The following is an 18,722-nucleotide window of genomic DNA, read 5'->3' as shown; positions in this document are numbered from 1 at the left end:
ACACCTATGTAGGCATAAGACACACACCCTGCCACGCCCCCTTAAAGGACAATTATACAAAAATGATTAGTTAAACCCACAAGTGCTTTTATTTACCACTACTATTCCTTTATATTGGCTTTTGAAACTTACAAATGCAACAATTTAGAAATTGGATGAAAGGTTTAGCACTGGGAAACCCTTTTTGAAAGATAAAAAGTGCATTTTATATACAACTATATAGATCAGACCAAAATGAGGGACAAATGAGGGGTACAGAGGGACAGAGGCACATTGTTCTAAATCAGGGACAGTTGGGAGCTATGAGATTCTAATGCAGAATGTCGCAATCCGCTATATTTATATATATATATATATATATATATATATATATGTGTGGAACATGCACCTGTCAGTTATGGTCACTAGAGGGCAGTAAGGATCACTTCCAGCGTCTTCATAATTTAGTTTTAGAACATTAACTCCGTAGCAGTAACCTCTGTATCTCTCGAAGGGCTGAAATAGAAATAAGGTTATGTCATTTACTATTATTAACAAATAACATTGAGATTATCACCTCACCCTCTCTTTACCAGGATGGCCAGTCAAGATTTAAATTAAAGGGGAACTCAAGCTAAAGGGGACACAGATATCAATTTTTCAGGAAAGGTAAAGAAAACCTTGGTCATTTTTTATTACTGCCTGTGTCCCTGGTGGGGAGATTCCCCTCACTTCCTGTCCTGGTAACCAAAAAGGAAATAAAGGTAAAAAAAAGTGGATGAAGAATTTAAGTTCAGCCCCAGGCAAATAAAGAAGAGCGCACATTTACATATTCATTAATATATAACTAAAATCAAAAGCGGAGAGGTCATTTTTATTGATGTATGTACCCCTCTCTATTCCTGTTTCTCCTGGTGACCGTTTTCATCAAGAGTGAAAAATGACAAAAAAAATAAAAATCCCAAATTCCGAGTTGCCACCAGAACAGGAATAGAGGGGAAATTATGCAATGGGGACACTAGTTCTGGTGACTATCAGGGATTTCCTTTACTTTGGAAGGATTTTCTCTCATGTGCTGTTATAGCTATGGGGCAGAAAGTGAAGGGAAAACTCCCCAATGGGACATAAATGGCACAGAAAAAAAAAATGACAGAGGTTATACCACCTACAGTACATTACTCTATACAAAATTTAAAAAACAAGTTTTTTCTTTGGTTCTACCTTCATTTTTCTTTTCAATAATTTCTATTACAATGTTAAGCACAATACAAAAACATATACATTATCAGGTCAAAACGAGGATGCATTTACCAAAGTGATCAGAGGCCTAGTAATCCGGGTCTACTTGTTAGCATGACCATTTCTCTAAGGCTATAAGCCCCTACTACCTTCATTTTTAAAATGGGAAAGTTATAAAAAGGGTATTTCATTTCTATAACTACCAGCTCTACAAATTAACTTGGTATAAAGTGGTTCTAAAGCCTTAAAGTTTTTTCCCCTTAATGCATTCTATGTATTAAGGTGAAAAACCTTCTGTGCTGCAGCTCAGTCCTTTTCCTTACCTGCGCCCGATCTGATCCAGTGATGTGCACGGGCGCAGCAGCTCCAGCCGGTGTCTCTCTCCTCATTGGACAGATTGATAACAGTGGGAGCGATTGGCTCCCAATGCTGTCACTCAAATCCAGTGACATGTGAGTGAGGGGAGGGGCTGTGTTTCACTGTCTGTGTCAGTGGACACAGCAGCGGGACTTGGGAGTGGGCCTGCACATGTGCCCCCAGGGAAAGTGGTTTCCGTAGGGGCACCCATTGAATTGGAGGAGCCTGGAGCGCTGGCGGAGGACCCCAGAAGAAGAGGATGGGTAAGTAATGCACAGAGCAGGTAAGTATAGGGATGTTTGCTATTTAACCACTTGGGTACCGCGCTATTGCCGAATGACGGCATTAGCGCGGACCTAGATTTCCGGGACTACGTCTATTGACGTCGTCCCGGTTACGAGCGGCCTGCGCGCCCCCTGAGGGGCGCGCGCGGCGCGCTCTGTGATCGGCGAGTCTATGAGACTCGCCTGATCACCGATCCGTGCAAGGGGTCGATCCCGACCCCTTATCACGTGATCAGCTGTCAGCCAATGACAGCTGATCATGTGATAGAACGGAGCCGGTAATCGGCTATTATTCCTCCTCGCGCTGACAGCGCGAGGAGAAAAAAAAAAAGCCGATCACCGGCGGCCGTGATCGGGACATCAGTCCCGATCACGGCCAGCAATGCAAGGCACCACATGCCACCTGCCAGTGCCCACCTGCCTCCCGCAGTGCCATCCTGAAGTATAACTAAAAGTAAAAGTAAGTGCCCCCCGTCTGTGCCCATAGTGCCCACAGTGCCACCCACAGTGCCACCCACAGTGCCACCCCACAGTGCCACCCACAGTGCCACCCACAGTGCCACCCACAGTGCCACCCAATCTGCCTCAAAGGTGCTACACCCCAGTGCCGCCCATCAGTGCCCAGCAGTGCCGCCCATCAGTGCCCAGCAGTGCCGCCCATCAGTGCCCAGCAGTGCCACCTATCAGAGCCACCTATCAGTGCCACCTATCAGTGCCCATCAGTCCCATCTATCTGTGGTACCTATCAATGCCCATCCGTGCCACTCATCCGTGCCACTTATCCGTGCCACCCATCCGTGCCATCTTATCTGTGCCCATCTTTGCCCATCAGTGCCGCCTTATCTGTGCCCATCGGTGCCGCCTTATCTGTGCCTATTAGTGCCGCCTTAACTATGCCTATCAGTGCCCACCAGTGCAGCCTATCAGTGCCCACCAATGCAGCCCATCAGTGCCCACCAATGCAGCCCATCAGTGCCCACCAATGCAGCCTATCAGTGCCGCCTTATCAGCGCACTTCAATGAAGGAGAAAAATGACCCGTTTGCAAAATTTTATAACAAACTATTAAAACATGATTTTTTTTTTTTCTTTTTTGCATCTTTTTTTGTTTGTTTAGCAAAAAATAAAACTCCGAGCTGTAACTAAATACCACCAAAAGAAAGCTCTATTTGTGGGAAAAAAAATGATAAAAATTTCATTTGGGTATAGTGTTGTATGCCCGCGCAATTGTCATTCAAAGTGCATCAGCGCTGAAAGCTGAAAATTGGTCTGGGACTGAGGGGGGTTTAAGTGCCCAGTAAGCAAGTGGTTAAAAAAAAAAAGAGAAGAGTTCAAGCTGTGACTCGCTATTGTAACACACCTGGGTGGGCTCGGTTCGCATTCTCTGTCCCCCGAGTCTACCCTATTTTGAAGCCTTTTAGAGCCTTTGACTCTAATCAGGCGCTTAAAAAAAAACAAATAACACTGGAATCCATGCATCCGGCATCCTGCAAGGGGTGAAACGCATGGGTGGGGGGGCGCCGCCCTGCGCCCTTAATGGTCAGGCCACCCCTGGCAGGACCATTCAAAATGCACAGTGGGAAGACAGCTGTGGAGCTTCAAATAGTCACAGTCTGTTTCCCTTAGTAAACATGCCGGGGACCCGAAGACCGTTGAAGAACCGGCCCGGGTTAGGACAGTGCTGGATTCCTGGACAGGTACATTTCTTTTTAATAAAAGTCAGTAGCTGCAGTATTTGTAACTTTTTTTTGGGGGGGGGGGTGGGGGGCTGAAGATCCTCTTTAGGCAGCGGCATGTGGCTGGGTCAGACTGAATGTTGTGGGAGGTGGGATCATATTAGCTTTATGTTTTGCCATACACAGGACCTCACCTCCTACTACATTCAGCCACGTGCTCCCACCCTCTCCACTCCACCTGGCATGTCCTCTCAGTTCACAGGAGCCGGAACTAAAGAGGAGGCATTGGGTATCAATGCTGCTGAAAGTACTCACTTTTGACAATCCCTTTAATAAAAAAACAGTCGACTGATGTAAAGCCATCGTCAATCATGCCACTCACCGCACCAGGAAAAAAAAAGGTTCAAATGTCGAAGGCTGACTGCCTACTCCTTCCTCTGCCATTTGATAGTTCTTATATAGGTAAGGGGTGGGGCCACCTGGCTTTGTCACCTGGTGGCACCATCCCCTTCTGACGTCACGGACCGGTGCATGCTTGACCAGTGACATCAGAAGTGGGGGGTGTCACCAGGTGATATAGCCAGGTGGGTCCCGTTCCTTACCTATATAAGAACTGTCAAACGGCAGAGCCTGCAGTAGGTGGCGAGCCTTCATGGACGACGGGAGCATTGTTCTTTTTCGGGCACGATGGTGGCGTGATTGATGATGGATTTACATTGGGGGACCTGTTTTATTTTTATTTTTTAATAAAGGAATTGTCAAAACTGTCTCTGTTTTATTATTTTTTGACACTTTTTTGGTGAGGACATGTGGCCTGGTATATTTCAGGAGGGGGGGTGGGGGGGTGCTCGGTCATCCCCTCCCCTTCCCTGACCTGCCAGGCTGCAGGCTCAGGTAAGGATCTGGTATGGATTTTGGTGGGGGGTTCCCCTCAAAATCGATACCAAATCAGGTCTGATATGGCCTGGGGGGGGGGACACCCTTACCATTTTTTTTTTTTACCAGCAATTTTATTTTTTCATTATTCAGTTGTCAGCGGGGAAGCCTATTGACAGCTGATGACTCATTGGTTGCTAAGGACACCGTGGCTGGCTTCTTGACTCTGCTCCTTAACAACCAGCTTTTACTGCGCCCTGGTTGGGTAAAGCTTTGTCCAATCAGGGCGCAGAATGCACTGTGCAGGCTGTGTCAGTTTCATTCCGGTGTCCTATCACACTGTGTCCCCCATCGGATAGTGTCCGCTGTGTACTGCGCATGCGCAGTACACAGGACACACAGATTGCAAAAATAGCCGAAGATGAATGGCGCCTGTACATAGAGTTGGAATAAAAAGAGCCGAGCACAGCGAGGCCGTGCCCGAAGCGTGGTGAGCGAAGCGATCCTGCGAGGGGCCCTCTAATATTTGCAGCCCTATGTCCACTTGGATGTTGCGGCTACCACCTCCACTCACGGCGCAGGCGCCGTTCATCTTCGGGGATTTCCCGAATCTCCTCCTGCTCCGTACTGTGCCTGGGCAATACGGGGCGGACACTATCCGATGGAAGGGCGCTATATGCCAGAACACCGGGACACTGTATTATCCCGGAAGGAAGGTGCTTACATTTGAGCTGTCAGTGGGGGAATCCCACTAACGGTTGAAATATCCGTGCCCAAAAGTACACTGTTATACAAGTTGTACACTCACTACTTTACATTGTAGTAAAGTGTAATTTCTTCAGTTTTATCACATGAAAAGATATAATAAAATATTTACAAAAATGTGAGGGGTGTACTCACTTTTGTGAGATACTGTATATTATACATTCAACTTCAGTGCATATACAGTATACAGATATTGGTTTCACCAGCGTGTTTTCCTAAACTTTGACCCAAGCAAATAAAAAATGAGCTGAGATCAAGTGACTCTGGTATGGACACATGGAGAATGTTCAGAACCTTGTCTGCCAGCTGTGCTGTTTATTTATTTTTCGCTTATCTTCAACATTTAACTTTCGAACCTATTAAAGTAGACCTAGTGTGAAACAAACACTGTTTTCTTAGGATTCTTTCACACGGGTGGCCCGTGGAGGTAAAAAAAGAGAAGTGGCTGAGCTTCAAGCAATATTAACCACTTACCGCCAGGTGGATGTCCATGGACATTCTTGACATTCTTATAACTAGAGATGCATTGAAATTTCGGGAGCCAAAACATTCCCAGGCGAAAATGGTGTTATCAGCATCTTGCTGATAAGAGAAATAGGTGACAATAATGGCCCCGAAAACACACGCGATTTTGCTGCGATTTTACTGTGCTTAAGGTTTGTTTTTCATAGGTCATGTAACTCAAAAATCACATCAAAAACCTAACACAGGTGCGATATTGATGCATTCTTGCTGCGTTTTCAATGCATTTCAACGAGGAGGTGCGTTTTTTTTAACTTGCCAAAAATGCAACAAACAAGATTTTTAACACCACAATGGAAGAGCAACAGACCAGTGTGAAGACATACATAGAATTTAAAGGGATACATTTTTCTTGAGCTTTTCTTGCGCTAAAGGTGCCAATAAGGTTGACAATAAACGCATATTCATTTAAATTCATGATATTAATTAAAAAGTCGAACATAAAACAATTATGTATAAAAAAATATATTTTTTAAAACCTGTTATTTTCAGTTTCGGCACCAAAATTTCCATTCGGTGCACCTTTAGTGGTTTTATTTTATTTTTTAAAATCTTTATTTAAGGAATGCTGAATACACAAATATGCCATACAAACGACAAAAACAATCATCTGTCACTGTTGATAAGTATTCGTAGGAACACAAACAAATCTGTTTAAAATGCTGTAATAGTAATCAACTATCTGATATATCGCATTGGTAGTAGACATGTGCAGAGTAAAATATTTCGTTTCGGAATTTCGTTTTCGTCTGAAAACTTAATTTATTTAGTTACTCCCGAAATTCGTTTTTATTTATTTTGGTTTTCGTTCAAAAATTGCATTCGTCCGAAAATCCACATGAATTACGGTCGAATCTGTCTTTGAAGGCTTATGGTGTCTGTCGAATGTATAAAGAAGATTCGACGGAGCTAGTATATAGCATACTTTAGAACCCTATTAAAGTCTATGGGACTCCAACGTTCAAAATCTAAAGTGCTAATTTTAAAGGCTAATTTGCAAGTTACTGTCCTAAAAAGTGTTTGGGGACCCGGGTCCTGCCCCAGGGGACATGTATCAATGCAAAAAAAAGTTTTAAAAACGGCCGTTTTTTCGGGAGCAGTGATTTTAATAATGATTAAAGTGAAACAATAAAAGTGTAATATTCCTTTAAATTTCGTAGGGGGGGGGTTGTCTATAGTATGCCTGTGAAGGGGCGCATGTTTCCCGTGCTTAGAATTGTCCCTGCACAAAGTGTCATTTATGCAGGAAAAAAAGTCCTTTAAAATCACTCGCAGCTATAATGAATTGTCGGCTCCCGTAATACAGAGAACACTCATTGAAAGTCATTGATAAATAAATAAATAAATAAATAAATAAATTAAAAAAAAAGCGTGGGGGTCCCCCAAATTCAATTACCAGGCCCTTCAGGTCTGGTATGGATATTAAGGAGAACCCTGCCTCAAATTTAAGAAAAAATTTGACGTGGGGTTCCCCCTAAATATCCATAACCAGACCCTTCAGGTCTGGTATGGATATTAAGGGGAACCCCGCGTCAAATTAAAAAAAAAATTGACGTGGGGTTCCCCCTAAAAATCCATACCAGACCCTTTATCCGAGCACGCAACCTGGCAGGCCGCAGGAAAAGAGGGGGGGACGAGAGAGCGGCCCCCCCTCCCTCCTGAACCGTACCAGGCCACATGCCCTCAACATTGGGAGGATGCTTTGGGGGTCCGTGACCCCTCAAAGCACCTTGTCCCCATGTTGATGAGGACAAGGGCCTCATCCCCACAACCCTGGCCGGTGGTTGTGGAGGTCTGCGGGCGGGGGGCTTATCAGAATCTGGAAGCCCCCTTTAACAAGGGGACCCCCAGATCCCGGCCCCCCCCTGTTTGAAATGGTAAGGGGGTACAAAAGTACCCCTACCATTTCACAAAGAAAGTGTAAAAAATGTTTAAATAAAACAAACACACTTTTTAAAAATTCCTTTATTAAAAATAAAAAAAAAGATTCCAGCGGCGGTAATCCACTCTTGCTATCCAGCGACGGACGGTCATCTCTCCAGCGATGTCTAATGTCATCCAGCGCAGCGCAGCATCCTTCTTCTGTCTCCTCCACGGAGACACTGCAGGCATTCCGGCGGATGACGTTTCTTATATACGGAGGGCGGGGCCACCCGTCACCTGACCCCGCCCCCCTCTGACGCAAGGGGAAACCCGGGGTTCCCCGTGACGTATGGGTGACCCCGCCCCCCTCTGATGTAACGGAAACCTGCCTGTGTTACATCAGAGGGGTGCGGGTCACCCCTACGTCACAGGGAACCCCAGGTTTCCCCTTGCGTCAGAGGGGGGCGGGGTCAGGTGACGGGTGGCCCCGCCCTCCGTATATAAGAAACGTCATCCGCCGGAATCCTTGCAGTGTCTCCTCCACGGAGACAGAAGGACGGAGGATTCGCTGCGCTGGATGACATGAGACATCGCTGAAGAGATGATCGTCCGTCGCTGGATAGCAAGAGTGGATTACCGCCGCTGGAATCTTTTTTTTATTTTTTTATTTTTAATAAAGGAATTTTTCAAAAGTGTGTTTGTTTTATTTAACCATTTTTTACACTTTCTTTGTGAAATGGTAGGGGTACTTTTGTACCCCCTTACCATTTCAAAAGGGGGGGGGCCGGGATCTGGGGGTCCCCTTGTTAAAGGGGGCTTCCAGATTCTGATAAGCCCCCCGCCCGCAGACCTCCACAACCACCGGCCAGGGTTGTGGGGATGAGGCCCTTGTCCTCATCAACATGGGGACAAGGTGCTTTGAGGGGTCACGGACCCCCAAAGCATCCTCCCAATGTTGAGGGCATGTGGCCTGGTACGGTTCAGGAGGGAGGGGGGGCCGCTCTCTCGTCCCCCCCTCTTTTCCTGCGGCCTGCCAGGTTGCGTGCTCGGATAAAGGGTCTGGTATGGATTTTTAGGGGGAACCCCACGTCAAATTTTTTTTAAATTTGATGCGGGGTTCCCCTTAATATCCATACCAGACCTGAAGGGTCTGGTTATGGATATTTAGGGGGAACCCCACGTCAAATTTTTTCTTAAATTTGAGGCAGGGTTCCCCTTAATATCCATACCAGACCTGAAGGGCCTGGTAATTGAATTTGGGGGACCCCCACGCTTTTTTTTTTTTATTATTTATTTATTTTTTTATCAATGACTTTCAATGAGTGTTCTCTGTATTACGGGAGCCGACAATTCATAATAGCTGCGAGTGATTTTAAAGGACTTTTTTTCCTGCATAAATGACACTTTGTGCAGGGACAATTCTAAGCACGGGAAACATGCGCCCCTTCACAGGCATACTATAGACAACCCCCCCCCTACGAAATTTAAAGGAATATTACACTTTTATTGTTTCACTTTAATCATTATTAAAATAACTGCTCCCGAAAAAACGGCCGTTTTTAAAACTTTTTTTTGCATTGATACATGTCCCCTGGGGCAGGACCCGGGTCCCCAAACACTTTTTAGGACAGTAACTTGCAGAATCTTTTCTCTCTGTCAAATCTTTTTTCTCTGTCGAATATTTTCTCTATATAATCTTGGACTAATAGAGGTAAGGTTAAGCACATTCGACCACAGGTTCTATAGACACAGATTGTTGTCAGAGTCATGTCGAATCTCCTATTCTATATCGAACTGTTGTAACAATGAAAACGAAAATAAAGCATTTATTTATGTCGGATCTTTCGTTTTTCGGATTTTGTGCTTTCGTTATCGTTTGTCAAAACGAAAACGAAAATAGCTGAAATTCGGACGAAAATGCATTCGGACGAAAACGAATGCACATGTCTAATTGGTAGAGTTCAACCCTATTTAACTAACAGGTCTGTTATGTCAGCAGGAGTAACCCTCTGCTCAGCCTGAAATATCAAACTTAAACTGAACATATTACCAATAGACCTGTGTTGCTTATCTAAGCATGGCCCTCTGTGTAGAGGGAGACCCTCCAGGGGACAACACAAGTTTATTCCTATTGGTCAGATAGCAAGGCAAAATATTTAAACAAGATGCATCTAAGCGTCGTCTTTGTCTGTAACATATCGGGCTCACGCCTATAAACACGGGAGTGGTGCCAAAATGGGGTATCGCAAACCAGAAGTTTTTCTTAGTTATGGGAAGAAAGGGTGAGTGACACCATTGGTGTCGCTGAAATTAGGAGGGAAAAGCGAAAGAGAGGGGAAAGAGTGAGGGATTAGGGGGAAAGGGGGTATGGATAAAGCCCTGGCGAGGCCGACGATCTCCAGCTCCAATCCGCTAAGGGGTATCTCAATTAATTGTAGGACCTGTATTCATATGAAAATCAAAACAGATCCCAATGTGTCCAACGTGCACTATGTTCCTCCTCCCTTTCCCCCAAGGCAGCCGTAAGGCACTCCATCCGCTGAATGTCACAGACCCTAGCAAACCACTGTGTCACCATCGGAGGGGACCGCTGCTTCCACATACTGGGAATACACGCCCTGGCTGCATTCAGGAGGTGTTTCAATAGTGATTTACGATAACGCCTACTGGACATTGGAGTTAGGTTCAATAATATCGCTGCTGGGTTGTCTTGAAGATCCACATCCGTTAGTTTGTAAATAATTCCTAGTACCTGTCTCCAAAAGGGGGTCAATATTTTACACTCCCAGAAGATGTGGAGCAATGTGCCATTCTGCGTGCCACATCGCCAACATAGGGGGCTATGACCCGGAAAAATGGATGCTAGTACTGAGGGGATCCTGTACCACCAGGTCAGTACTTTGTAGATGATTTCTTGATATTGGCTACACAGGGAGGACTTATGCACGAAAAAGAGGATTCGCTTTTTTTGATCTTCTGTAAACTCTATATTAAGATCTCTCTCCCACTTCCCCAGGTACGGGGGATCACGTACGGACGTATGGGTCAGCAAGATATTATAAGTAGTGATGGACGAACTTCCGACGGGACGTTTCGCGAACGCGAAACGCGAACGGGCACAAACGTTCGCGAAAACGACCGTTCGCCGCGGGCTCCATTGACTTCAATGGGAGGCGAATTTCGCAAACCTTTAGGTCGAATTTGCGGCCACGGGGTAATTATTAGGGGGTAGCACGTAGTCCCACCACCTGGACAATAGCATAATACATGTATGAGGTGAATTTGGGATCGATAACTACAAGCATTTTTTTTTTATTTGGGAAATTGTTCTGACAATTCAGGACTATGGAGCTAATGAAGGCAATGGAGGAGAGGGAAGGTCAGGGACCAGGGTAGGCAAACAAGAGGGTGCAGGAGATACAGAGCACTGACAGCAGCACCGTAATACAGAGCACTGACATCAGCACCGTGACATACAGCGCTGACAGCAGCTCCGTGACATACAGCGCTGACAGCAGCTCCGTGACATACAGCGCTGACAGCAGCTCCGTGACATACAGCGCTGACAGCAGCTCCGTGACATACAGCGCTGACAGCAGCTCCGTGACATACAGCGCTGACAGCAGCACCGTGACATACAGCGCTGACAGCAGCTCCGTGACATACAGCGCTGACAGCAGCTCCGTGACATACAGCGCTGACAGCAGCTCCGTGACATACAGCACTGACAGCAGCTCCGTGACATACAGCGCTGACAGCAGCTCCGTGACATACAGCGCTGACAGCAGCACCGTGACATACAGCGCTGACAGCAGCTCCGTGACATACAGCGCTGACAGCAGCTCCGTGACATACAGCGCTGACAGCAGCTCCGTGACATACAGCACTGACAGCAGCTCCGTGACATACAGCGCTGACAGCAGCTCCGTGACATACAGCGCTGACAGCAGCACCGTGACATACAGCGCTGACAGCAGCTCCGTGACATACAGCGCTGACAGCAGCTCCGTGACATACAGCGCTGACAGCAGCTCCGTGACATACAGCGCTGACAGCAGCTCCGTGACATACAGCGCTGACAGCAGCTCCGTGACATACAGCGCTGACAGCAGCTCCGTGACATACAGCGCTGACAGCAGCTCCGTGACATACAGCGCTGACAGCAGCACCGTAAGCAGCCCCAGGAGGAAGTCAGCACAGCACAGGGATGGTGTGATCCCCTCATAATAAGAACCCCCAGGAGGAAGTCAGCACAGCACAGGGATGGTGGGAGCCCCTCATAATAAGAACCCCCAGGAGGAAGTCAGCACAGCACAGGGATGGTGGGAGCCCCTCATAATAAGAACACCCAGGAGGAAGTCAGCACAGCACAGGGATGGTGGGAACCCCTCATAATAAGCAGCCCCAGTAGAAATATGACACCGCTCAACCTCTTCAAAGAGGAGGGTAGGGGCATATAGTACGGTGTGCTTTTTTGGGTCAGGGAAGTGAGCCAAATGAATTAAGAAGGTCTGTGTGCTTGATTCCAAAAATTGTTTATAGACATATACATGGTCTACTGATCACATGTGTTGAATTCCTCCGAGATCCATGCCTCATTCATTTTTAGAAATGTGAGGTAGTTAACACTGTCGTGAGCTAGGCGAGTACGCTTATCGGTCACAATCCCCCCTGCTGCGCTGAACGTCCTTTCGGACAGGACACTGGATGAGGGGCAAGCCAACAGTTCGATTGCAAATTGGGCAAGCTCTGGCCAGAGGTCAAGCCTGCCCACCCAGTAGTCTAGGGGTTCATCACTCCTCAGAGCGTCCACATCGGCCGTTAACCCAATGTAGTCGGACACCTGACGGTCTAGGCGTTCCCTGATGCTGGATCCGGATGACACCTGTCGATGGGTCGGCTGAAAGAATGACCTCATATCCGAAGTCACCAACACATCTTCAAACCGGCCTCTTCTTGCAGGCGCTGTTGGATTGGTACCCGCAAATCCTTCTCTGGGAGTGGGAATTGCTCCTCTGCCAGCGCACGCAAAAGCAGAATGCAGCATTTCTCGAAGCAAGGCCTGGAAGTGCTGCATTCTGACAGCCCTCTGCGACGGCGGTAACATTTCCGCCATTTTGTGTTTGTACCGGGGATCTAAGTACGTTGCCACCCAGTACTGGTCCTTGACCCTCATGCTTTTTATACGGGGGTCCCTATTAAAACACTGGAGCATGAAGGCCCCCATTTGCACTCAAGCGGAAGGTATGTGGTGGTGGTGGTGTTGTTGGTGGTAGTGTCTTTGGGGGTGCACATAGCAGAGAGTGAAGAAGAGGGTGCAGATCGAGAGGATGAGGAGGGTGCAGAAGAATAAGGCTGAGTGAGCCACTCAACCAAGTCTGGTGCGTCCTTTAAAGTAATTGAACGCACCTTCTGCAACTTCCCACTTTGGCTCAAGGCTGTTGCTCCTGCCCTACCCCTACCACCCCTGCGGAAGGGCCTGCCTCTTCCTCTGCCTGTCATTTTTTAAATCACCCTGTGACAAAACTCTTAGTCCCTATACCGCTGAAGGACTGCTGCAGTATAGGGCAGCGGTCAGCAGTAGTGCACGTCAACCCTATGTATTGTGGACCGATAGCGGTCCTTACAGAACAGCAGACTGTACTGCACTCAGGCCTATGTACCGTAGCACCCTATACCAAGTTACCAGTCCTTATAAAAACTTTTGTGGACCAAGCAGGTTGTGTGTTAGTGATTAGCAGACTGTACGTCAGTCCCTATACCAATGAAGGACTGCTGCAGTATAGGGCAGCGGTCAGCAGTAGTGCACGGCAACCCTATGTATTGTGGACCGATAGCGGTCCTTACAGAACAGCAGACTGTACTGCACTCAGGCCTATGTACCGTAGCACCCTATACCAAGTTACCAGTCCTTATAAGAACTTTTGTGGACCAAGCAGGTTGTGTGTTAGTGATTAGCAGACTGTACGTCAGTCCCTATACCAATGAAGGACTGCTGCAGTATAGGGCAGCGGTCAGCAGTAGTGCACGTCAACCCTATGTATTGTGGACCGATAGCGGTCCTTACAGAACAGCAGACTGTACTGCACTCAGGCCTATGTACCGTAGCACCCTATACCAAGTTACCAGTCCTTATAAAAACTTTTGTGGACCAAGCAGGTTGTGTGTTAGTGATTAGCAGACTGTACGTCAGTCCCTATACCAATGAAGGACTGCTGCAGTATAGGGCAGCGGTCAGCAGTAGTGCACGGCAACCCTATGTATTGTGGACCGATAGCGGTCCTTACAGAACAGCAGACTGTACTGCACTCAGGCCTATGTACCGTAGCACCCTATACCAAGTTACCAGTCCTTATAAGAACTTTTGTGGACCAAGCAGGTTGTGTGTTAGTGATTAGCAGACTGTACGTCAGTCCCTATACCAATGAAGGACTGCTGCAGTATAGGGCAGCGGTCAGCAGTAGTGCACGTCAACCCTATGTATTGTGGACCGATAGCGGTCCTTACAGAACAGCAGACTGTACTGCACTCAGGCCTATGTACCGTAGCACCCTATACCAAGTTACCAGTCCTTATAAAAACTTTTGTGGACCAAGCAGGTTGTGTGTTAGTGATTAGCAGACTGTACGTCAGTCCCTATACCAATGAAGGACTGCTGCAGTATAGGGCAGCGGTCAGCAGTAGTGCACGGCAACCCTATGTATTGTGGACCGATAGCGGTCCTTACAGAACAGCAGACTGTAACGCACTCAGGCCTATGTACCGTAGCACCCTATACCAAGTTACCAGTCCTTATAAGAACTTTTGTGGACCAAGCAGGTTGTGTGTTAGTGATTAGCAGACTGTACGTCAGTCCCTATACCAATGAAGGACTGCTGCAGTATAGGGCAGCGGTCAGCAGTAGTGCACGGCAACCCTATGTATTGTGGACCGATAGCGGTCCTTACAGAACAGCAGACTGTACTGCACTCAGGCCTATGTACCGTAGCACCCTATACCAAGTTACCAGTCCTTATAAGAACTTTTGTGGACCAAGCAGGTTGTGTGTTAGTGTTTAGCAGACTGTGCGTCAGTCCCTATACCGCTGAAGGACTGCTGCAGTATAGGGCAGCGGTCAGCAGTAGTGCACGGCAACCCTATGTATTGTGGACCGATAGCGGTCCTTACAGAACAGCAGACTGTAACGCACTCAGGCCTATGTACCGTAGCACCCTATACCAAGTTACCAGTCCTTATAAGAACTTTTGTGGACCAAGCAGGTTGTGTGTTAGTGATTAGCAGACTGTACGTCAGTCCCTATACCAATGAAGGACTGCTGCAGTATAGGGCAGCGGTCAGCAGTAGTGCACGGCAACCCTATGTATTGTGGACCGATAGCGGTCCTTACAGAACAGCAGACTGTACTGCACTCAGGCCTATGTACCGTAGCACCCTATACCAAGTTACCAGTCCTTATAAGAACTTTTGTGGACCAAGCAGGTTGTGTGTTAGTGTTTAGCAGACTGTGCGTCAGTCCCTATACCGCTGAAGGACTGCTGCAGTATAGGGCAGCGGTCAGCAGTAGTGCACGGCAACCCTATGTATTGTGGACCGATAGCGGTCCTTACAGAACAGCAGACTGTAACGCACTCAGGCCTATGTACCGTAGCACCCTATACCAAGTTACCAGTCCTTATAAGAACTTTTGTGGACCAAGCAGGTTGTGTGTTAGTGATTAGCAGACTGTACGTCAGTCCCTATACCAATGAAGGACTGCTGCAGTATAGGGCAGCGGTCAGCAGTAGTGCACGGCAACCCTATGTATTGTGGACCGATAGCGGTCCTTACAGAACAGCAGACTGTAACGCACTCAGGCCTATGTACCGTAGCACCCTATACCAAGTTACCAGTCCTTATAAGAACTTTTGTGGACCAAGCAGGTTGTGTGTTAGTGATTAGCAGACTGTACGTCAGTCCCTATACCAATGAAGGACTGCTGCAGTATAGGGCAGCGGTCAGCAGTAGTGCACGGCAACCCTATGTATTGTGGACCGATAGCGGTCCTTACAGAACAGCAGACTGTAACGCACTCAGGCCTATGTACCGTAGCACCCTATACCAAGTTACCAGTCCTTATAAGAACTTTTGTGGACCAAGCAGGTTGTGTGTTAGTGTTTAGCAGACTGTGCGTCAGTCCCTATACCGCTGAAGGACTGCTGCAGTATAGGGCAGCGGTCAGCAGTAGTGCACGTCAACCCTATGTATTGTGGACCGATAGCGGTCCTTACAGAACAGCAGACTGTAACGCACTCAGGCCTATGTACCGTAGCACCCTATACCAAGTTACCAGTCCTTATAAGAACTTTTGTGGACCAAGCAGGTTGTGTATTAGTGTTTAGCAGACTGTGCGTCAGTCCCTATACCGCTGAAGGACTGCTGCAGTATAGGGCAGCGGTCAGCAGTAGTGCACGGCAACCCTATCTATTGTGGACCGATAGCGGTCCTTACAGAACAGCAGACTGTACCGCACCCAAGCCTATGTACCGTAGCACCCTAGACAGACCAAGTTACCAGTCCTTATAAGAACTTTTGTGGAACAAGTGAGTTGTGAATGATTAGCAGACTGCAGCAGAAGGGCAGCAGTCAAGTATAATATTCTTTCTATATTTGGAAGAAAGAATATTATACGTGTACAAGCCTATTACTGTACCACTGATACCAGTCCTGAAAAGAACCTTTGTGGAACTAATAGTAACAGCAAGTCTTTAAAATTATCCTCACTGCCTGACACACTGCTTCCTGCCTGTCCCTATACAAATTGGCAAAAAAGAGTAGGCTGGAACGATTAGCTGGAACAGCTCTTTTGTGGACCTGATAGTAACAGCTAATGATGATGATGATGATGATGATGAAGAAAGACTAATCTGGCTGAGCTGTCCCTAAAATAGCAGCATACAGCGCTCTGTCCCTTTATCTAAACTGACAAAAGAAACTCAGGCTGCTGACCTAACACCTATACCAGTCCTGAAAAGAACTTTTGTGTACCAAATAGCTAGCGTTTTCTCTGTCCCTACTCCACACAGGATCCTTTCCCTACAGTGACAGAAGAAAGAATGTAAAATGGCCACCGGATCGGGTGTATTTATAGGTTAGGGGGAATGTCCAAGTGTCCATGAGCTGTCATGTCTCAATTGGTTGTCCTGTAACACATGATAAACGTGTCACGAAAGGTTAAAGTTCTTGTATACATTAAACACGTAAGTCCGCCGGGGCGAACGACGGAAAAAGGCGTTCGAACCCGCGGACGGCGAAAGTCGGAAATTCGCCGCGAAACGACCGCCGGGCGAACCGTTCGGCCATCACTAATTATAAGAGCAAGAGAGGGATGTCCGTATTGGCTCCTCTCCCAGGCATATATCTTCAAAGGGTGTAAGTTGTCTGCGGAAAACCCTCAATATCCGGAAGGGATCTGAGAAAATGTGAAAGTTGTAAGATCTTCCACCTTCCCAGACCAGAGGAGGTAAAGCTAGGATATGTGCTGGAAGGATCTCTCCATTCCGAGGGACTGCAGAAAGAGGATGCCCTGACCAATCCCCGCTCCGGGTGTAGCCAGAGAGATTTATCAGAGAGAACCGGTGAGAAGTCTGGGTGTCCAATTATAGGCGTCATCGGGGAGGGAAAACTGGGTGTGTCTGCCATTCTAAAGTATCTGTGAAGCTCTTGTAAAGTGGGCTCTATTAACTGGTGGGAAAGGGCAAATCTGGCAGACCCAGCTCTGCTCCATGGTAAGCCTCCAAGAGGGGGCAGCACTGACTCCTTTTCCAGTCCGACCCATAATTTGTATGGTGCATGCCTGCACAAGTCCACTACTCTGTTCATGTGGACTGCTGTGTAATACAAAGCTGGGTCGGGGAGGCCGGTCCCTGCCCTGAGTTTTGAGCGGTGCAAGAGCGAGCTTTTGAGTCACGAGGGTTTGCTGTGCCAGACATATTTAATAAAGATTGAGCGCAGCCTACGGAAGAAGTTCTGCGGAATCTTTACTGGTAGCGCTTGTAAGAGGAAGAGCAATCTTGGCATGACGTTCATCTTTAAGACGTTGCACTTTCCAAACCATGAGACTGCCAGGCCCTTCCATCTGTCAAAGTCTGAGGAAAAAGCATATAGAAGTGGTTGAAAATTGAGTCGGTAAATAAGGTGCAAGTCAGAGGGGATCCTAGTACCTAAGTACTTGATGGCTTGAGGCGCCCAACGGAAGGGAAAGTTTTCGCTAAGGGAAGCTCGAGAGCTAGGAGTTAAGGAGACATTCAGCGCCTCTGATTTTTGGAAGTTAATTTTAAAATCTGAGAGCATCCCATATTGGCGTATTGCCGACAATAGGATTGGGAGTGAGGTATGTGGTTTTGAGACATAAAACAGCAGTTCGTCTGCATATGTGGCAATTTTATGGTGGTATGTGCTTGATTCAAGTCCACTAATATCCGGGTTAAGCCTGATGCGTTGTAGTAGGGGTTCTAGGGAGATTATGAACAGGAGTGGGGAAAGAGGGCACCCCTGTCTCGTGCCGTTACTTATCTTAAAGGGGTCGGGTGCCACCCCATTTACTCTGACTGATGCGGAAGGGGAGGAATATATGGCCGATATCCAGGACAGGATGGAGGCTGGGATTCCGAGGCGTCACAGGTTAGCAAGCAGGAAAGTCCAACTCACCCTGTGAAACGCCTTCTCTGCATCCGTAGACAACAGGATGAGCGGGTCGTTAAGATGCTTGGCCCTTGCCACTACATGAATCGTCCTTATGGTGTTGTCTCGCGCCTCTCTGTTTCGGAGGAATCCGACCTGATCTAGAGGGATTATGCGTTGAAGGACAGAGCCTATCCGTTCGGCTAATATTTTTGTGAATAATTTCAAGTCGCAATTCAATAAGGATATGGGCCAGTAACTTGCGCAGAGAAGCGGGCCCTTTTCTGGCTTAGGGATAACCGTGATGCTGGCTTGCAGCATGTCAGGGGGTATGGCATGATTTTCTAAAATTGCATTGAAGGCAGTTACAAAGTGTGATGTCAGTTGAGCTTGAAATGTTCTGTAATACGAATTTGTGAAGCCGCCAGGGTCGGGTGCCTTCCCCCTTGGAGTTCCAGCCAGTGCGTTTGTGAGTTCATGTTTGGTTATAGGCTGTGGAAGCA

General features: G+C 47.3%; 1 protein-coding gene across 1 annotated transcript in view; it reads right to left on the bottom strand.

Annotated features, from left to right (window-relative positions):
* Positions 1–18,722, bottom strand: part of PLA2R1 (phospholipase A2 receptor 1) — a 193,552-nt gene that overhangs the window by 121,644 nt on the left and 53,186 nt on the right. Inside the window, exon 10 of the mRNA XM_077447604.1 lies at positions 389–495. Coding sequence (XP_077303730.1) covers positions 389–495 — 107 coding nt within the window. The remainder of the gene's footprint in view (positions 1–388; positions 496–18,722) is intronic.

The sequence above is a fragment of the Lithobates pipiens genome, unplaced genomic scaffold (genome assembly GCF_037356315.1).
Source record: "Lithobates pipiens isolate NorthernLeopardFrog02 unplaced genomic scaffold, aLitPip1_a1.2 Scaffold_22, whole genome shotgun sequence".
NCBI classification, from domain to species: domain Eukaryota; kingdom Metazoa; phylum Chordata; class Amphibia; order Anura; family Ranidae; genus Lithobates; species Lithobates pipiens.
Note: the sequence above shows the minus strand (reverse complement) of the source record. Positions and strands in the feature narration are given on the sequence as shown.